The 22,539-nt window shown below is 41.7% G+C and overlaps 2 protein-coding genes across 2 annotated transcripts in view; both read right to left on the minus strand.

Moving 5' to 3' along the window:
* Positions 1-308: 308 nt before the first annotated feature.
* Positions 309-2,130, minus strand: SARC_02029 (hypothetical protein). The gene has a single exon (XM_014304231.1). The coding sequence runs from the start codon at positions 1,838-1,840 to the stop codon at positions 323-325; it is 1,518 nt and encodes a 505-aa protein (XP_014159706.1). The 5' UTR covers positions 1,841-2,130; the 3' UTR covers positions 309-322.
* Positions 2,131-4,194: 2,064 nt separating this feature from the next.
* Positions 4,195-22,539, minus strand: part of SARC_02030 (hypothetical protein) — a gene marked incomplete at both ends in the record, with an annotated part of 23,448 nt that continues 5,103 nt past the window's right edge. Inside the window, 22 exons of the mRNA XM_014304232.1 lie at positions 4,195-4,613; positions 5,246-6,563; positions 6,809-6,964; positions 7,612-7,719; positions 8,515-8,596; positions 8,902-9,038; positions 9,918-10,025; positions 10,836-10,928; positions 11,333-11,483; positions 11,892-12,069; positions 13,510-13,621; positions 14,113-14,219; positions 14,439-14,535; positions 15,100-15,179; positions 15,824-15,992; positions 16,148-16,301; positions 17,544-17,668; positions 17,941-18,102; positions 18,440-18,526; positions 19,888-20,072; positions 20,726-21,002; positions 22,168-22,287. Of these exons, the coding sequence (XP_014159707.1) occupies positions 4,195-4,613; positions 5,246-6,563; positions 6,809-6,964; positions 7,612-7,719; positions 8,515-8,596; positions 8,902-9,038; positions 9,918-10,025; positions 10,836-10,928; positions 11,333-11,483; positions 11,892-12,069; positions 13,510-13,621; positions 14,113-14,219; positions 14,439-14,535; positions 15,100-15,179; positions 15,824-15,992; positions 16,148-16,301; positions 17,544-17,668; positions 17,941-18,102; positions 18,440-18,526; positions 19,888-20,072; positions 20,726-21,002; positions 22,168-22,287 (4,425 nt within the window). The remainder of the gene's footprint in view (positions 4,614-5,245; positions 6,564-6,808; positions 6,965-7,611; positions 7,720-8,514; positions 8,597-8,901; positions 9,039-9,917; positions 10,026-10,835; positions 10,929-11,332; positions 11,484-11,891; positions 12,070-13,509; positions 13,622-14,112; positions 14,220-14,438; positions 14,536-15,099; positions 15,180-15,823; positions 15,993-16,147; positions 16,302-17,543; positions 17,669-17,940; positions 18,103-18,439; positions 18,527-19,887; positions 20,073-20,725; positions 21,003-22,167; positions 22,288-22,539) is intronic.

Below are 22,539 nucleotides of genomic sequence, written 5' to 3' on the forward strand. Positions count from 1 at the left end.
AAGATCTTTACTCACACACTCCTATATATATGTATATAAATATGTATACAAGTATTTGATAAGCAAACATAGAAACATTAATTCATGTATATGTTGGTGTGGGTATGTTTATATCTAGATGCATATGCATATATGAACATTAGTGTCATGACAGTATTTATAGTAATTCTATAGAAGTAGCTATATATATATATATATATACATATATCACCATACATACATACACATATACATACACACAAATACGAATCATATGCACATCAACTAACTCTGCTTCCATTTAGACAAATATACTCAATAGTATTTAACTGTACGTTGTATTTTACTCTGCCATAGGTGGGATATAACTTCTTATAGGCGACTTGGGCATGGGCATTAACGGCGGCAAGTAGCTGGGGACAGATGATGCTTGTCTATTCTGTGTGGTTTGGTACACTTTCCCTTGTCTATTCTGTGTGGTTTGGTCTACTATACCCTCTTCATTCCTGCACTCGATTGAAAAGGGGGGCAAGTAACTGGGCACGTCCGCTGGGCCTTTGCGTGATTTGTTGGCTGTGATGGTATGGGTCTCCAGTGCAACACTCTTGTTCATAGGCGGCTGTGTGTGACTGTACCTGTGCGTGGCGTCGCGGTGTAGGTACGGTGGGTTGTCACTGCACAGTACAGACGCATTGGCCGGGCCAGTACTCGCCTGAGACTGGGTGGGTGCGGCCAGCAAACTAGCGCTGCTATGTCGGCTCTTCAGAGCACTTCCTGTCTCACTACTGTTAGCGTCTGATGCAAAACCTTGCAGCGGCGATGGGTGGGTATGGGTGTGCTCGTGTGTTTCATTTAGCTCAGACGTGATGAACTTAGGCAAGTGCGCGTCTGCTAAGGTGACTACACCCGCTCTGTAGTTGTGCCCGGCGTTATTGTCCCATACAGTTGTGCCCTGTCCCTTATTGCGGTAAGTGTACCCCACAATAAACTCAACCACGCGACCCGTCTCCCGCAGACAGTCGTGGCCAATCGGCACAGTAAACGCAAACATGTCCACATCCACACTAAAGGTTGTCGATTCTGGAGGCGAGCTTCTACTCCACACATACCTCGCATTTGTTTCCGTAAACGTCTGCCAATTATCACACGTGTGCTTCACAAACACACGTTTCTCAAACGCTATATTGTGCACCGCAATGGTCCCGGTAAGTTCTCTGGCTCTGGGGTCATAGCGCACCACACATATAGTGACAGGGGCATTACTATCATCCCGTGGCCTAGTTAATATCTTGAGCGTGTGGTCACTGCTACTTAGACACCCCAGCTCGTCGTTGTCCATGTTTGCGAACGGCTTTGGCTCTGACCTGGCCCGTACCAGATGTAGCACCGGTGATGAGTTGCTGTCCGCCTGTAGGTGGTTCTGTCTGGTATACGCGTCATGGCAAGTGCCTCGCCGATTCACCGTGCTATCACCAGTACTATCAGACACGCAACTGTCCAGTCTGGTGCTCTGGGTGCGCTCATTTTTGTTTGTTAGTCGAAGGTTACTGATCTTAGGTGCCAAAACCTCGTCCACAATTGGTCCCAACATGTGCGTGCCCAGCGCAGACCCATCCGAGCCCTCATCTGCCGGCAAGTCATCGACAGTGAAACCCATGTCATTCTCTCCCTTGTAATTGTAGCTCATAAACGCCTTCCTATTGCACTGGTTAGGCGGCTCGTGAATGTCGTACTCCTTGAAACTCGACAGAGACAGCCCCGGAATGCGATCAGCAAAGGAAACATGTCCCTTCAACTTGGCATAGGGCACAGGCACAGTCGAGGGAATGGACGAGAGGTCAGTGAATGAATCGTTGCTCATCGTGTTATGACTTTGTAAAAGTTTTACGGCTTGGTAGACGTGTCGCTGTGCTAGCTAGCAACGGTAACTAGGGGACAAGGTTCGTTGTGTTCGGGGTCTCTACCGTAACTGGTAGACGTGATTTGCAGTAGAGTTGAGGTGAGTCTCTCACACCGTACTATACAATACCTCTTGACTGTGATATATCGCGTAGAACGTGTACGTTAGCAAGTATACCTCTCACTTACAGTGGTAAATAAGTAGCTATATTGCTAATATCAGCTTGTAGCAAAGTATTCGATATATTCTGCACAACGCACTGTTTACTCACAAGTCTCTTATATATGTGACAGTTGCCAGCCGAGGTTAAAATTTATTTTCTGGTGCCCATTACTGTTGGCTTTGGATCAATCAAATGGCTCCAGATGTCTCAGAATATGTTAGAAATCAGATTACCCCATTCCTACTGGTGGAAAAGCCACTGACCTTTCGAATTCGCACGAAAAGCTCTGTGATCTTCCAGTTGAAAAACCTGAAACCACTTAAACCACAACGACTCAACGATATATTTTGTCTTGTTTTTGTTTTCAGGTCTCTTGGTTTTTATCAATATATTTTATCTGTCTATAGTATGCAAATATGTATTATCACTACTTTTAAAAATAATTGTTTTTAGAACAAAGAGTCAAAAATAAAATTAATAGAACATTCGATAGAAACGACATGCCTTGTGAGGAAATAGTTGCATGGCCCCGTGGGCCCATGGCTCTGTAGCCAAATCCCTATGGTCAACTGATAGTCATGATGACGTGTTTTATATATATGTAAATACTTCTTTTTTATAAAATACTGTTTCTGAAAATACTGTATAATAATTCCAGAAGGCTATGTTTGAAAATACACAGAAAGTATTACACATAAGGACTGTAGTGAAAAACATTACGTTTGTGAATTTTGTTTCTTTGTTATAAAAAAACAAAAAAACAAAAAAAAACTCCGGAATATGTAATAAATAATATATTGTATTTCTGTCCGTTTTTCAAAATTCAGCCGAAGTCAAACAAACAGCACAGCCAAGAGACCTAAGAATATTTGGCGCCAAAAAGCCAAACTTTCCAATTCAGGTAGCATTGGTCAGCAATAAAAAACCCAGTACAATCACAGCTAATACCGCCAACACTGTGATCAAAGACTGGTGGTGTCCTGAGCTCTATCGTGTCCACGCAAAGGGTACCGATACTACACATTCGACCGCTATACATTTGCATACTATATATATATAATATATAATATAACACACACACACACATATATATATGTATACATATAGGTACAAATAGAAAAAGAAATAGAAACATATAGATATATATATATATAGATATATATATATATATATAATTGAGACTATTTTGAATTTACTACGTTTGTATTCAGTTGGTGTCCTACAATCACTGTATGTAGCGCCGGTGGCGGGTTTCGACATATCGGATTCAAGTGTGCTGTGTGTCTTCCGGAGGTCCTATTGGCCAGGTGTACAGTAAAGCGGTGAGGCAGAGTATGCGATCAAATGCTCTGAACTACCGTAGTCCAATGTCTCTCATCTCGCCTTCCCATGTATAACCCATGCATTTGCAAGACCATGACATATACGGCAATTGGCAAGTAAGCAGATACACACAACACAACATGCCGCGGATATAGCTGAGCCGGGCGAGTGATAGTTGTGAGCTGAGATTCTCACACGCTTAACGTTCGCCATGAGAACGACATGACACGACAACTCGTCTGACGGTCATACTCCCAAGACACATCAGACGGTGCTGAAGTAAACGTGCCTATTACGTTTAAACAGCCGTGAAAGTACCAGAAGGGTGTCCACAGCACACTAACCTGTGTCAACAACACCCCAATAGCTCGCGAACGAGGGATTCACAATGTGATAGTCTGCGTGTGGTTCGGTGGTTGTATGTGATGTACGGTTTTGCTGTGTGTGTGCGTTAAGAGATACTGCCCGAGGCTATAGCACACGTTGTCTGTTCTGCAATGCACACACAGCCCATGGCGTGCGACTACATACTTGCCCTAAACACTTCTTCCCGTCAATCGTAATGCGCTTATGTATATCGAATCATCTGCTAGCTGCGATGCCCAGTTAAGCGTAGCAGACACCGTCCACATGCCGCGACCTTGTGACTACCCCCGCGTGCCTACCCACGACCACACATACATTGTGTGCACCGAACAACCGCAGCCTACTTTGGACGAGCATAATGTACAATTGAAGAGGTGAACAGCTTCTCTCTGATACATCCCAACGTACTACGAGAGGCAACACTCTTCGCGTATAACCCCCCCCCACCCCCAACCCGTCTCGCTCAGCAGTCATGGCTCGTCCCACTGGTGCGATGCCTGATCCGGTGTGCGTCCGAGTCTCTACGCCTGTGGCCTTTCTCCCGCGTGTAATCCCTGTCCCTGTCCCTCTCTCTCTCGCGTTCCCTACCGCGTTCGCTCGGCCGACTACTGGTGGTCGTGTTGTCGTGCACACTTCCCTTGTTATCGTCTCTGTCTCTGTCGATGCTCTCCTCACCCTTCGCATCGGGTGCTCTGTCGCTGCTCCTGCCTTGCTCCTTGTACCGGTGGTCGTCCCGCTTTCCGTCCCGCTTTGGCATGCGTGAGCGTGAGCGTGAGCGTGAGCGTGAGCGTGTACCTGAGGTGTGTGTGTTTCGGTAGCTGTTGCTACTGCGCACTGCCAGACGCGCCGATGACGCCTTCGCGGGTGATCGATTATTTCCGCCTGGTAGTGGGTGTATTAACGGAGTACGTATATTAAATAGTGCGAGTACACATATTAACGAGAGGGAGTACATATAATAAAAGTAAAGTGAGTACATATATTAACGCGTGCGAGTACGTATATTATAGTGTGAGCACGTATGTTGATTGCGAGTACGTATATTAAACAGTGTGATGCGTGTGAGTACGCGTATGATCGAGTGTGCACGGGTAATAAACAAGCGCAAGGGATATACACAGATGTTTAGATAAGAGTATGTATTGCTTATATCTAGATAGACTATGTATTGCTTACATTTAGATAGAGTATGTATTGCTTACATTTAGATAGAGTATGTATTGCTTATATTTAGATAGAGTATGTATTGCTTACATTTAGATAGAGTATGTATTGCTTACATTTAGATAGAGTATGTATTGCTTATATTTAGATAGAGTATGTATTGCTTACATTTAGATAGAGTATGTATTGCTTATATTTAGATAGAGTATGTATTGCTTACATTTAGATAGAGTATGTATTGCTTATATCTAGATAGAGTATATATTGCTTGTATTTAGATAGAGTATATATTGTTTATATTTAGGTAGAGTATATATTGCTTTTATACAGATAGAGTACGTATCACTTACCACTTTCGGCAGAATTTCTATCGCGGTCGATGGACGACGGTCTCCTGTGACTGTGTGGTTTGTGGGAGTCCCCTCTCTTCCTGTCTCTGGATCGTTCTCCTGCCCTGTCCCAGTCCCTTTCTTTGGACAAGGATCTGTCCCGTTCTCTAGACCTCCCCCGTTCTCGTGAGGTGTCGCGTAGTCTGTCAGTGCCTGTCCCGTGCTTGGCAGGGCTGCTGTTACGGTGTGGCTTGGAGGGGCTGAGGCTGCGACTGTGCCCGTGTCTGCGCCTGGGTCGGCCCGGACTTTCTTGCGATCTGATTGGCGGAGGACTCCCGCCCCGAAGTTCGGGGCTGAGCGTGATGCGACGTTTCTGGGGACTGCGTGAGGCTGCACGCTCCTGAGCCGCTCGTGGGCTGCGGCTGTATGAGCGTTCACGTGCACGTGTGTGCGATGGTGAGTGCGTGTGTGTGGGCGAGTGGCCCTGGTCAGTGTGTGTGTGGTGACCATCGCTTTCCTCCCCACTCTCACGTGGATGTGCACTCCCTTCCCTCTGTCTGCTCCACTTATTAGCCGCATCAACCTCACTGTCTGCGTGTTTGTCATGGTCACTGTCGTGGCGTGCTTGTGCTTGTGCGCCACTTGGCGAGTGGCTGTGTTCTCGTGCACTCGTAGCACTATCCTGCTGTGTGTGTTGTGTGTGCTGTGTGTCTTGAGTGTCTTGTGCCGTGTCATAGGCTACATCCTCACCGTCTCTGTCGCTGATGTCCATGTCGTCGTCTGACAGGTGCTTCGCGCTTCTTTCCGCGTCGCTGGCGTGTTTCTCAGCGTCTCCTTCTCCATCGCGTGCTGATCTGTAGTTGGCTCTATCCCGTGAGCGTGACCTGGAATGTGTACGAGCACGCGAACGTGAACGTGAACGTGAACGTGAACGCAAATTTCGGCGTGGCGGTGAGCGTGAGTGCCTATGCTGTGCATCTGTGTGAGCCCTGGTCGAGTCTCTGGCATTGCTAGTAGTAGCGTATCGGTCTCTGCTCGTGCTCCTACTCCGCAGCGTGCTCCCTGCCCTGCTCCGACTCCTTTTACTCCGGTGTCGCTCTCTGCTCCTACTCCTGCTCCGGTCCACACTGCGACTCCTGTCTCTGCTCCTGCTTCTCTTGGCACTGTGCTCGTTGTCTGCCGCGTGCGAGTCGGCTGTTATTGTGGCGTGTGCCGTTTGTTTGGCCTGTGGTGATTGCTTGTGGGGTTGGTAGTCATCTGTTCCTCGTGACTTGTCCTTGGATTTTGATTTGGACTTTGATATGGAAGTGGAGTCCGACCTGACCTTCGATTTTCCGGACTGCGACGGGGCAAAATTAAAAAAGATTCAGACAGGTCAGACCTGTGAATAAGAACTTAACAAACATAACCGGAACAAACATAACCGGACAAGCACAATCCCTTCAAATAGAACAGTGGAGTAAGTGTAAGCGCATGAACGGGGTTTAGAAGAGCAGTGGAGTAAGCGCATGAACGGGGTTTAGAACAGTACAACAGTCCGAAATGGTAGTAACAGGTGCATGCGCGTGTACACGTGTGCCATACCTTTCGCATATAGTAGTCTTGGAGTTTCTTGGGGTCTTCGATGGGGTGGTAGTTGGCTGAGAATGTCCACAGCCGCTGCGTAGTAGTGGCTCGGTCGGCTTCTGAGCTGATGGCGCTAACCACACGTGTGATGTGGTCTCCTACTACAAGTAGGTGCTGTGAGTGGGCAGGGGGTGGGACGTATCAATTAAGGTTTATGTGTATGCAGTATTGTATAGGGAGATCTACGGGTACACACATATATGTGTGGTATGAGCTTCATGTTATGTACTACATACGGCGAGAGAAGAGTATTGCAATTTATGTCATGTTAGCAGACAATAGTGAACAATCATGTATATACACTCATGAATGTATGCAAATTCCCCGAGATAGAGGAGAATGATAAAACGTAATTCACAGTACACACACACACACACACATGTATATAAATATATATATAAATATAAGTATAAATATAAATAAAAATATAAATATAAATATAAATAATATATATACATACACACACACACACACATATATATATATATATATATATATATATATATAACAATCATGTAGATACATTCATAAAATTATACAAATTCTCCGAGATAGAGAAAAATACAACGTATTTACAGTATATATATATATATGTAAATATAAATATAAATGTTTCAGTATAAATATATATTTATATATACAAACAATATTAGCATGGCTGAAACATACGAAGTACACACATTGCATCAACGGAGAATGTCCTATTAGCCGCACAATCCCACCAAGAGGAACGTGTACAACAAATACAGCCACAGCCATACCTTGATGAGCTCAGGATCCTTGGAGAGATCGACACTGTGAGTGGCCTTGGCACTAAGTTTGCCCATGGCTTTGAGGTGCTTGCGTACGTCGTACATGGTTTTCTTGCACTGGACGGGGGGTGTTGCAGAGGCACACGTGACTACCTACTTTGTGACTACCCGCTTGTAAACAAGCGGTTGTGTTTTACATAGAGAGTGGACGTGTACATGTCTCTGATCCAGGTGTCAGACACCGCGTCATATGTTCTGTGGTCCAGACTACGCACACAATACCTTTGCCCCTAATCCTAACATGTATATTAGATGTACGTGTGTGGTTTTGCTTGCCTTGAATTCAACGCGTAAGTGGATGTTTCCTTAATCCTATTACGCGACCTTGCGCTTAGTAGGGTTTTAGGGTTTAAAAGGTTTTTTACAAACACGTACGTAGGATATAGAATCACAGTAGCATACATGTTAAACCCTAAACCCTAAAACATGTCACGGTTATTGTCAACTGAGCTACTGAATGTTAATTAGGCCAATTGTAATGGACATTATAAATGACTGGTCAACCCGAAATGGACTCAGGACATCTGCCACAAACACAACAGGCTATTATGCGATACATGATGTATTCCCTGACTGCAATTGTGGGGTCCCCACACCCACACCCACACCCTTATATATATATATACAGATACAGATACAGATACAGATACAGATACAGATACAGATACAGATACAGATACAGATACCGATACCGATACCGATACCGATACCGATACCGATACCGATACCGATACCGATACCGATACCGATACCGATACCGATACCGATACCGATACCGATACCGATACCGATACCGATACAGATATGCAAACATACAAATAATATCTATATAGATAAGAGACCACAACATACCTCCGCTATGAATTCAACTTCTTTATCGTCTGGCATAGTGCTGCTTGTTCGTGAGACTGTCTTCTTAACCGTTTTTTTGCTCCTTCAAAGGGATTCGTTTCCAAAATGAAAATTGAGATTTGGGTGGTCAGAGCAATGCCGAACCAGTGTAGGCACATACTTACTACCAATACAGCCACAAGGGCAGTGACCAAAGTAAGCGCTCGGATGCCAAATATCTATACTTCATCTACTATATATGTATACTATCCCTATACCTATGCCAAATATCTATACTTCATCTACTGTATGTGTATACTATTCCCGTACTTCTACACACATGCATCCCATTCTTCATTCACTACATCGACAGACTCTCCCTATACCCCTACCGGCATTCCTACATACTTTGCTGTGGCTGTAGTGGTGGTCTTCACCTGAGGCTTCGTCTGTGTGTGCGACAGATGTTTGAGCAGAGACATTCCCCGTTGCTGCAGGTGACTCGTTTGAGGCGGTACATCGTCTTGCAACACCTTGTCAGCCATCTGTACAGGTGCAAATGGGTCCCAAAATGAGCGGATCTGGGTGCGATTGTTCGTGCTACCGTCCGGTTAACCTATGCACATAAACTATACATGCATGGATGTATATATAATACACAGGAATAAATGCAGAAAGTACATATATGGATATATAGATATAGATATATATATACATACATATACATATACATATACATATACATATACATATACATATACATATAGATATAGATATAGATATAGATATAGATATAGATATAGATATAGATATAGATATAGATATAGATATAGATATAGATATAGATATACACAAACACATACATGTACATACATACATATATATACATATATACACAAATATACTACGCAGGAATTTATGAAGAAAGTACAAGGCTACCGACTTATACCGCACACTTGTTTATGTAGATATATCTCAGTCGACCAAACAACCACAGTATTACAAGCCACTGCTCAGTACTTCACATGAAAACGGAATGATAGACCATCCACACAGTTAATCACACACAAACACAACGAAGCAATGCACGCGAAGACACATCCGCCTGAGCGTATGGTGCTAATATTTTTAGAATTGGTTGCGTACAGTGCTAATATTTTTAGGACTCGTTGCGAGTGAGACACTATTTTAGGATTAATCGCTTGTAATGCAAATATTTTCGGACTAGTTGCGTATGGTGCTAATATTTTTTAGAATTAGTTGCGTGTGGTGACATTATTTTAGGATTAATCGCTTGTAATGCAAATATTCTAGGTTAGTTGCGTATGGTGCTAGTATTTTCAGGAATAGTTCAAGTGGTGGCAGTAGTTCTAGGATCAGTCAAGGGCTGATAAGGTGTCAGATGATTGCTTGCTCATGCTAACCTCGCACTCGGGATCGTCTTTGATGGTTTCCCAATTGTTAAAGCCCCATTTGTAGACCCCAAACATCAGCCGCGCGTCGTCAGCCACTCCCCATTTGCAATTCCATTTCTGCATGTTTATTTCGATGGATACACAGGGTTTTGAGGTTTAGGGGTTTAGGGTTTGAGAAGGGTTTTAAAGACCGGTGGTGTGTTGGTAGACACGATGCACATCAATCGGTAACTAAGCTATTATTCTGATAGGTACATGTTGAGTACAAGTACATTTGGCTGAAATTGAGTAGTTATAGGAAGCGAAAGCGAGCAGACGTACAACATAGACACGTATACAGCTATAGTCAATACGGTATAAACCAACCCAAGCAACACCAATACGAAGTAAACACCCATAAAATATATCAATACGACATGCATACAAACATACACAAAGAGATGAATCCGACATATGAACATACACAAAGAAATGAATTCGACATACATGTACAAATAGAACACAACACAACAAGCATATACACATACATGTACAAATGCAACTACTCGAAACACACACAGACATTTGATTGTACGCTGAAGGAGGTGATAGAAAGACTCAACATCACATCTAAATGAATCAATGCACAATACAATACACAGCAGATGCACAGGATGAGCTACGCTTATACCACACGTAGAGGTTACTAGCAGGACCAGTACAATACTGCATACAACAGACAGAAGCCAGCAGGACTAGACCTAATATACAGCTGTAGCTAGGTACGTGCTTGTAACCGGGTATGTATGTTTACTGGTATCTGGTCATATGTAGACAAATACAGGTAAATTTACATACAGAAGAAAACGTACACATACGCCGACAATTACGTAGCAGAGCAAGCCGTCCACATGTGTTTACGTACATCCGATTAGACACTTTGCCTACCTGAACGCCCCTCATGTTGTGCAGTCTAAAGCGTTGGAAGTTGGACAGACGTTGGCCCAACAGACAGCTGTCGCGATCCCTTCGGCCCAATTCCTGTATAAACGTAAATAATAGTATACGTTTAGAAGTACAGTCACAGTGCAATACTTACAGCACATATGTTGCTGCATAAACGTAATCAATTGACTATGTTTAAAAGTACAGGCACAGTGTAATTCTTACAGCATATTTGTTGCTGCAAAAACGCAATTAAATAGACACATTGATGTAATGTCATAATCCAAGACTTGTCGTATTCGCTTAGACACACAATAACAATGAATAGACAGAGGCTATACGCACTCGTACAAATAAATAGCTGAAGGAGCTTTCTTCCATACACACATACCTGAAGCACTCACACAAATAAACAGCTGAATGAGCATCTTCCATATACACACACCTGAAGCACTCACACAAATAAACAGCTGAATGAGCTTTTTTCTATATACACGTACCTGAAGCACTCGGGTACCCACACCCGTCAGATAGCCCTCATTGGGCAGGGCAGCTGCGTTTTTGTCCCCATCGGTCCCATTTGGTGCAGTCGGGGTCACTGTGGGCTCTCCATTGAGCTGTTCATCCACTCGGTCAAAGTCAGCCATGTACCTGCAGTCACACACAGGCAGTGTAAATACAACGGAAAACGTATTCAAATCAGATATCCTTTCACCAATGGCTAAAGCCAGCCATGTATCTGCAGTTCACACACAGGCAATATAAATACAACGGAAAACGTATTCAAAATAGATACGCTTTCACCAATGGCCAGAGCCAGCCATGTAATGCAGTACACACACACGCAGTGTCAATACAACGGAAAACGTATTCAAATTAGATACGCTTTCGTGCCAGCCATGTATCTGCAGTACACGCACAAGCAATGTAAATACAACGGAAAACGTATTCAAGACAACAACAGTAACAGTAACAATAACACTAGCACTAGGCCTAACACATACATAAGTCATATTAATAACACCAGACATCAACAATAACCCTAGCCCTAGCACATACATGAGGGCCATCTCCTGCAGCCCTGCAATGTTCTTGTTGGTCATGTTGGTCTCGTCTGCTATGTCGTCTATGCGGCATACTATATTTGGGTACTTGCGCACGCCGCGTAACATCTTCTTGGCGTCACCTTCTTCCATGGCCTCTGAGTCCAACGACCCCTTCGCAGGTGCTTTGGTGTCTAAAGGATATGTGCACAGATGGGAATGACAATATGCGCACAGATGTGTTTGGATTGGTATAGGCTTGATTATGTACGTGTCTATTTAGTGAGTGTAAAGATCAAACTGAGTGAATACAGATGTGTTTGTATTTGTATAGGCTTATTGATGGTATAGGCTTATTTATGTACGTTTTTATCTATGCGAGTGTACAGATGGGACTTAGTGAATACAGATGTGTTTGTATTTGTATAGGCTTATTGATGTACGTGTTTATTTATGTGAGTGGACAGATGGGACTGAGTGGATACAGATGTGTTTGTATTGATATAGGCTTTTTTATGTACGTGTTTATTCATGTGAGTGTACAGATGGGACTACGTGAATACAGATGTGTTTGTATTTGTATAGGCTTATTGATGTACGTGTTTATTTATGTGAGTGCAAAGATGGGACTGCGTGATTACAGATGAGTTTATATTTGTATAGGCTTATTGATGTACGTTTTATCTATGCGAGTGTACAGATGGGACTTAGTGAATACAGATGTGTTTGTATTTGTATAGGCTTATTGATGTACGTGTTTATTTATGTGGGTGTACAGATGGGACTACGTGAATACAGATGTGTTTGTATTTGTATAGGCTTATTGATGTACGTGTTTATTTATGTGAGTGTGCAGATGGGACTGCATGAATACAGATGAGTTTGTATTTGTATAGGCTTATTGATGTACGTGTTTATTTATGTGAGTGTACAGATGGGACTGAGTGAATACAGATGAGTTTGTATTTGTATAGGCTTATTGATGTACGTGTTTATTTATGTGAGTGCAAAGATGGGACTGCGTGATTACAGATGAGTTTATATTTGTATAGGCTTATTGATGTACGTGTTTATTTATGTGAGTATACAGATGGGACTGCGTGAATAGAGATGTGTTTGTATTGATATAGGCTTATTGATGTACGTGTCTATTTATGTGAGTGTACAGATGGGACTGAGTGAATACAGATGTGTTTGTATTTGTATAGGCTTATTTATGTGCGTGTACATGGCGTACGAAGGATATTCAAACAGGGCCGCACGGTGCAATAAAAGGAAAGGACAGGGATCAGGTCCATGGATACAGAACTAAACTCAAGTACACTCACAAGTGATGCACACAGCCCCTTCAGTCACTGTACACTCACAAGTGATACACACAACCTTTTCAGTCACTGTACACCAACAAGCGATGCACACAACCCCTTCAGTCACTGTACACCAACAAGTGATGCACACAACCCCTTCAGTCACTGCACTAGAACAAGTGGTACACACAACCCCTTCAGTCACTGCACACCAACAAGTGATGCACACAACCCCTTCAGTCACTGCACACTAACAAGTGATGCACACAATCCCTTCAGTCACTGCACACTCACAAGTGATGCACACAACGCCTTCAGCCACTGTACCTTTGGCTTTGGCTTTGTTCTTTACAGTTGCCACAGCTGCCTCTGCCTGTGCATCGGCATACACAACTGGTTTGCGCTCGCGCGATCCAAATGTGATCAGTGCGTATCGCTCCTGATAAATACATAGGAATGAGAATATATGTATAAATACATAAATAGAAAATATATATGAGAATATTATACACACAAACACACACACACACATATATATATATATATATATATTATAAATACATGCATGAAGGCATGAAATATAATGAACATGAGAATATATATATATATATATATAAATACATGCATGAAGGCATGAATTAGAATGAACATGAGAATATACATATACATATACATACATATACACGCGCACGCGCACGCGCACGCACACGCATATATATATAAATATATTATATATATAAATATATTATATATATTTATATATGTACAGTATATAAATATATATATACGTATATATATATATATATAATATAAATATATACACACATACATATAGAGGTCATTCATATATGTACGTTTGAAGGGGGGGGGGGGTGAGTTAGGTTGTTTGCATGTATGTGAGTGTAAGACCGCCTGCAGTTTCACACGCACCTTTTCCTCCTCTTCGAATTGGCGGGTTTTTTCGTCTTCGAGTATCTTGTCCATGGCGTGTTCTGGGATAATGTCTTCCCACTCCTTCTCATCTTGTACAAAGCTCACTGTAAGAGCCGACATTTCGAGATGGGTTAAAACATTGAAATACTACCCATATTCATTACATCTACCACAAGTAAATATTCTATCTATACTATTAACTTAACTTAACCCAGTGAATATACTATCCCTATTTTTAACCACCTCATGTGCACATGTTACCTGTAGACATCGCTTATACAAGTGAATGCGTTAACCATCCGCCATAAATCACGCAAGCACACCTGTGTTGAACTGAGACAGGAACTCAGCGGTTGCTGAACGGTCCTCCTCTTCCGCTAACACATCCGCACGTGACAGAATGGCATCCAGATCCATTTCCTGAGAAAAAAAACACGAGAAAATGAATACACCACCATGGTAATAGCAAACACAGTAGCAAAACAAACAACACAACACAAATAACACAATACAACAATAACAAACAACACAACACAACACATCACAAACATCACGAACAACACAACACAAACAACACAGCACAAACAACCCTGGGAACAGAAAGGGGTCATGCATTCTCCATATTGACTTGCGTTAACCACGAGATGTCATCAGACAACACCCAGCACACTCACCTCGAGATTCTTAGTGAATACGTTAACCACGAGATGTCACCAGACAACAACCAGCACACTCACCTCGAGGTTCTTGGTGAATACGTTAACCACGATATGTCACCAGCAACAACCAGCACACTCACCTCGAGATTCTTGGTGAATACGTTAACCACGAGATGTCACCAGACAACCAGCACACTCATCTCGAGATTCTTAATGAATACGTTAACCTCGAAATGTCACCAGACAACACCCAGCACACTCACCTCGAGATTCTTAGGAACACGTTAACCACGAGATGTCACCAGACAACACTCAGCACACTCACCTCGAGATTCTTCGTGGCCTTGCTATCGCCGTCTTCTTCATAGAGACTCTCCGCACCCACTTTCATCATCTGACTGATCTCTGCACAGGCACAACAGGTCACAAACATATATGTGATAAGCACAAGCAAAGTCACAAGAACATCTGTGATCCCAAACCCAGGCAATATATATATTTATACACACATATCATGTACAAAGGGCAATCCATGTACAAGTATATACAAGTATATACTTGGTAAGCGAATATGAGAGGAATGGCAACCCGTCACGTCAACGGTAACCAAACACAACAAGACAATACACCACACCGCGCCGCAGCACTGGGCTCAGAATAAGTGTTTAGCCATTGGTGCAGAACGTTTATTATGTAACACGTTAAATCAGTTGAAGTTAATTATATCTTGCCAAATATATCAAGCCAGCACAGCCCCCTGGGGTGTGAAATACCGTCTCTCTATATTTGGCCCATGCTCATGATACCCTTGGAAGAACACGTGCTATATGACACGCACACGCACACGCACACACACACGCACTTGCATACATGAATAGATACATAAAAAGCATACATAGACAAACAAATATATACATATAGTCAGAAAAACTAACTTGCATATATATATAAATATAAATCTATATATATGTACATATATATATATATATATATATATATATATATATATAATATATATATAAACACACCTACTCAATTATATAACGCACCTGTTTTGTCGAAGTTGGGAGCGTCTTTGCCTCGTTTGCCCACCACTGCATGACCACTGCTGTCCATGCTCTGAATCACAACATGGTCTAGTACCAGCTTCTGCTTGGCGCGTTTCAACACATTCTCTTCCACCGAGTCTTTCGTCACCAATCGGTAGATATTCACGACCTGTGAATCAATACCACCCAATAGAGGTAGAGATACATGCATATAAATACATTCGACTTTGCTGAGGGATAATATAACACACATACATATACATATATATATATATATATATTTACATATATATAATATATATATACAGTGTAGTTAATGCCCACCTTCTTCTGTCCTATTCGGTGTGCCCGTGCCTCTGCCTGTAGATCGTTCTGTGGATTCCAGTCAGAGTCAAAGATGATCACCGTATCGGCGGTGGCCAAGTTGATGCCCAAACCACCCGCGCGTGTGGAAAGAATGAAGCAGAAGTCCACCGATCTACGCCAAAGGAGAACAACGGGTGTAGATGGGTAAGCTAGTGGGTGGGGTTGTATATGTATATGTATATGTATATGTATATGTATATGTATATGTATATGTATATGTATATGTATATGTATATGTATATGTATATGTTATGTATATGTATATGTATATGTATATGTATATGTATATGTATATGTATATGTATATGTATATGTATATGTATATGTATATGTATATGTATATGTATATGTATATGTATATGTATATGTTTATGTCTATGTACATGTATATGTACATGTATATATATATGTATATGTATACATGTGCGAATGTGCAGGTGCAGCGTATTGGCACAGGTGCAAGTGCATGTGAAAGTGTGTGTGAGTGTATTCGAAAATGTAAGCGTAAGTGTAAGTGTATGCGTATGTTTTTCCCTCGATACGAGCATGTGTTTAAATTCAAGACATGCTGAAACGTACAAGCGATTTTGAACCCTAAACCCTGAAATGGAAGCAAATGTGTTTAGCGAGTAGCATAAAATCACAGACAGAAGAACTTCATACCACGTACACGTGGCTAAGTAGATATGACATATGCACATACGCATAAACACACAGACCACGAACTCAAGCAAATAAACATACATGACAAATACAGACACACACATATGTACATGACGACACACACGCATATACACATACATGTGCATACAAAAACAAAACATACACGTACAAGACAAATACACACATACTTACATACATACATACATACACACATGCACACATACATACAAACATAAATACATACATACACACATACATACATGCACACACACACAGAGAGAGATACATACACACAATACACACACACGCGCAGACCTCCTACATGCATGTATACATAGAAACAACAGCCTGCACATGTAACACGTACATGCATGTGTACATAGCCACAATCGTCTGTACACGTAAACACGTACATGCATGTATACATAGACCCAACAGCCTGCACACGTAAACACGTACATGCATGTGTACATAGACACAACAGTCTGTACACGTAAACACGTCCATGCATGTGTACATAGACACAACCGTCTGTACACGTAAACACGTACATGCATGTGTACATAGACACAACAGCCTGCACACGTAAGAACGTACATGTATGTGTACATAGACACCACAGCCTGCACACGTAAGCACGTACATGCATATGTGTACATAGACACCACAGCCTGTACACATAAACACGTACCCGGGGGCGTTGAAGTGGTCCATGGCCTGTTTGCGCTGCTCATTCTTAGTGCACCCGTCGAGTCGTTGGAATATGAACCCCCGCAGCCGCAGATACTCGCTGATGATGTCTAACATGCGCACCATCTGTGGCATTTTAGTCGGAGGATGAGTCATATGCGGGTGAGAGGGGTGGGGCGCGTGTCCTGCCAAAACCCTAAAAGTCGGGTGGGCCGTGTGTCATAGGCACGCGCTGGACATGTGTACGCACGTGTCTATGTAGAGGTGCAAGTATGCACAAGTATATGCTGACTCTGCAGTCCTCATAGAGTGTGTGGATGTGTGTAGGGGGTGTTCTTAGGGGTCTAAGCGGTGGGGCCCTCTCTCGCCCCTCCACCCCAACAGCTGTGTGGTCCTACCTGAGAGAAAATCAGCACGCGGTGGCCCGTCTCTTTAAGTCGCATTAATAGTTTGTCCAGTAAAACTAATTTCCCACTATTTTTGACTAGTGCGTTGAGGCGGTCGATGTTACGTTCGCTGGCTGTCATGTCACCGGTGTTTGTGTCTTCGAATTCAGGTTCCTGTCGAAGTAATGAGATGAATACGCATTAGAATGTAAAACAATAGATGTCATTCAATGTTCACACGCACATGTACAAACAATTCGTATACGTTTATAGTGAATGGTTGTATATATGGTTCTAACAATTCATACACATTTGTACTGAATGGTCTATGTATGGTACAAACAATTCGTATACGTTTATATTGAATGGTCGTATGTATGGTGCTAACAATTAAAATACATCTATAATGAATGGTTGTATGTATGGTACAAACAATTCGTATACATTTACCTCAAATGGTTGTATGATTCATACACACTTGCATTAAAGGGATGTATGCAAGCCACCGTACCTTGACTAGGAATGGATGGTTGCAGCACTTCTTCATCTCTATCATTGTGTTGAGTAGCGTTCCTCGGTTGTTCCCTTTGCGCAACACCTGTGATAGTACGAGTGCACATGTTGGGTGGTAAGTGATGGAGTGCCTGAGGACTACTGTTAATAGTAGGGTCTTAGGGTTCTAATAGTACATCACTATACAATGGGCAATAAGATCGGTACGAGCTTCTGTAATTAAGAATAAAAAGAAATAGATAGATCATACGCAGTCATGACACGGACAGGAGGCATGAACATCTGCATATATTGAACCTAGCAAATGCAATGCAATGCAAATATGTATATGCACCAAACACAACATGAACAAAGAATAAATAACTTGTAATGTTTAACATACCAACATTTATACACATAACATTGCAATATATTAACATAAATACACATATCATACAAAAAATAATGCGTGATATAAACATGAACATATAGCATATGAATTAACCCGGTAATATAATATATATATATATATATACATACAAATGTGTAGCATATAAATTGCAATGTATAAAATATAAATAAATAACCATACAACATAAAACATACAATACATAACACGAATATATACATATATATAACACGAATATATAGTCAGTTATCATTATTTGTAATGTATAATATATAAATAACACGAATATATAAATATATAAACATATATATTCTATGTATTCATTGGAAAGATACAACCTCATCAACTATCCGACATTATCGATTGGTATCGATACTGAGGCAGTAACCCATACTTACAACGACCCAAGGTTTTAAAGTGTTAGGGTTTAGGGTGGACACTCATAATGCGCTTACCATGAATATATATGCACACTTCTAACACCCCCATGCGCCTCACAAACGTACGGTGTAATTCTTACAGAGCATATGCTCAACTATATATGTATGTACACTACTAACACCCCCATGCACCACACAGACGTACGGTGTAATTCTTACAGAGCGTATTCACAACCATATATGTATGTACACTACTAACACCCCCATGCACCACACAGACGTACGGTGTAATTCTTACAAAGCATATGCTCAACCATACATGTATGTACACTACTAACACAAACGTACGCTGTAATTCTTACAGAGCATATTCTCATCCATACATGTATGTACACAACTAACACAAACGTACGCTGTAATTCATGCCGAGCATATGCTCAACCATACATGTATGTACACTACTAACACAAACGTACACTGTAATTCTTACAGAGCATATGCTCAACCATACATGTATGTACACAACTAACACAAACGTACGCTGTAATTCTTACAGAGCATATGCTCAACCATACATGTATGTACACAACTAACACAAACGTACGCTGTAATTCTTACAGAGCATATGCTCAACCATGTATGTACACTACTAACACCCCCATGCACCACACAACGTACGCTGTAATTCTTGTTGATGATGTGGCGGTAGTACTCTCGCTGTAGTGATCCCATGTTGACGCTCAGAATGCGCTCCACTTTGTTGGGCAGAGACTTCTCCACATCCTTTTTCACACGGCGTATCATGAGTTGTTTCAGCTCCTGGTCTTGCAGTTTGACTATCTTTGACGATTGAAGGTCCGTTCCTGTGGTATATTTGTGTTGGTGTTGGTGTTGGTGATTGTGTTGGTGTTGTAGTGTGTTGTGTTGGTGTTGTGTTTGTCTTGTGTTGTGTTTGTGATAGTGTTGTTGGTGTTTGTGTTATGCTGGTGTTGTAGTGTGTTTGTGTTGTAGTGTGTTTGTGTTGTGTTGGTGTTGTAGTGTGTTTGGTGTATTGTCAGTTGGTGTGGATCGACTGTTGTGTTATACAGACACCTCATCCACACGCATATATACAGAAACAAACAAAGTGACGAACCAATCAAATTTATATCCAAATATGTTCAATAAAATTATCTATCAACAAATAAACTTATAACAAACTATTCCTTCGCCCACAAAAGTCACAACAAAACTATAGCATATATATATATATATCCTTGAAAACATAAGTATATATACTTACAACCCCATATGTATACATATATACAAACAAATGATACACACACACACACACATACATATATATATATATATATATGTCTTCATGCATACATAGATAAATAGATACATATGTACATACATACATAATGTATATATATATATATATATATATATAGATATAGATAGATATAGACAGATATAGATAGATATAGATAGATATAGATATATATAGGTATTATATGTATGCACAACCCACCGAATTCATCCTCGAAATCTTCCCACGTAGGGAAGCGTCCAGGCTCGATGAACTTGAGCAGGGCCCATAACTCCTTGAGTGAGTTCTGCAGAGGTGTGCCTGTGACTAGCAGACGGTGGTTAGTGGAGAAGGACGCTAGTACGTTGTGCAGTTGACTCTCGTGGTTCTTGAGTCTGTGCGCCTCGTCCACTAACAGCGACGCCCATTTGAACGGCAGCAGCACGCTGGCGTCCTTGCTGACGATCTCGTACGACGTTAGTAGCACGTTAAACTTCACCTGAGAAGATATATAGAGATTCATGGATTAAGGTTTAGGGGTTAGTTATGTAAGTGACGTACGACGTTAGTCACACGTTGAACTTCACTCGAGGTGGGTGTGTATGGCGGGATATGGGTTTTCCGGCCTAGTGTGTAGGGTTTAAGGTCTAGGGGGTAGAGTTTAAGGTTCAGTTATGCTAGTGACGATCGCGTACGCCATTTACAGCCTGATGAACTTCACCTGTGGGTGTGCATATGGTGCTTTCAATGCCGTTGGTGAGGATGATAGCTCATCATGTTAACGTATTGATCAACATTTGACCTCATAGTCGGCCCTGTGCGTATGTCGTTATCAAGAGTCCCCGACCATACCTCTGCTCTCAGATAAAAACAAATAACAATCAACCACCTAAAAGACATGCACCACAATATGGTACATAAAGTCGTACATGCCATACATGTCATACATAATGTTGTACGTAATGTGGTACGAAATGTCATACATAATGTTATGCACAATGTCATACACAATGTTGTACGTAATTTGGTACATAATATCATACATAATGTTGTACGTAATTTGGTACATAATATCATACATAATGTTGTACGTAATGTGGTACATAATGCCAAACATAATGTTGTACGTAATGTGGTATATAATGTCATACATGATGTTGTACGTAATGTGGTACATAATGTCGTACATGATGTCATACATGATGTTGTCCGTAATGTCATGCTTAATGTCGTACACAATGTCATACATAATGTCGTACATATTGTCGATGTCGTATGCTTATTACTGTGGGAACGTGCACTTCACGGCACACCCACATACACCACAGATAGTCTCTAACGCCTCCTCGTATATGACACACAGCCCTTCAACAGAATACGTACTGCCTTAAACCACATACGTATTTCTATACGTACTCCGTTAAACCACATACGTATTTCTATACGTACTCCGTTAAACCACATACGTATTTCTATACGTACTCCGTTAAACCACATACATATTTCTATACGTACTCCGTTAAACCATATACGTATTTCTATACGTACTTCGTTAAACCATATACGTATTTCTATACGTACTACGTTAAACCACGTACGTATTTCTATACGTACTTCGTTAAACCACATACGTATTTCTATACGTACTCCGTTAAACCACATACGTATTTTTTCTTGCGGTTCGCGGTGCTGGTGTAGAACTCGTGGTCGCGGATGATTTTACGGCTTTGCTTGTTCCCCAAATACGTAATTACGTTTAAGTCCGGAGTCCACTCATCGAAGGCCTTTTGCCACGCAGGGAGTGTGGAAAGTGGCACGACCACCAAAAAACGGACCGTACACTTTGTGCGCATGAAACAGATGGGCCAAGAATGCCACAGACTGGAAGAGACCCAATAGAAAACAAACCCTTGTAGTTAGTTGAGTAACTAATGTAACAGGGCACCTGTAGTCAGTTGGAGAGGTAATTAACTATATATATATATATATATATTAACCCCTTTACACGCATAATAAGTGATTACTCAGACAAAGAC

Source organism: Sphaeroforma arctica, assembly GCF_001186125.1.
Source record: "Sphaeroforma arctica JP610 unplaced genomic scaffold supercont1.87, whole genome shotgun sequence".
Lineage (NCBI taxonomy): Eukaryota > Ichthyosporea > Ichthyophonida > Sphaeroforma > Sphaeroforma arctica.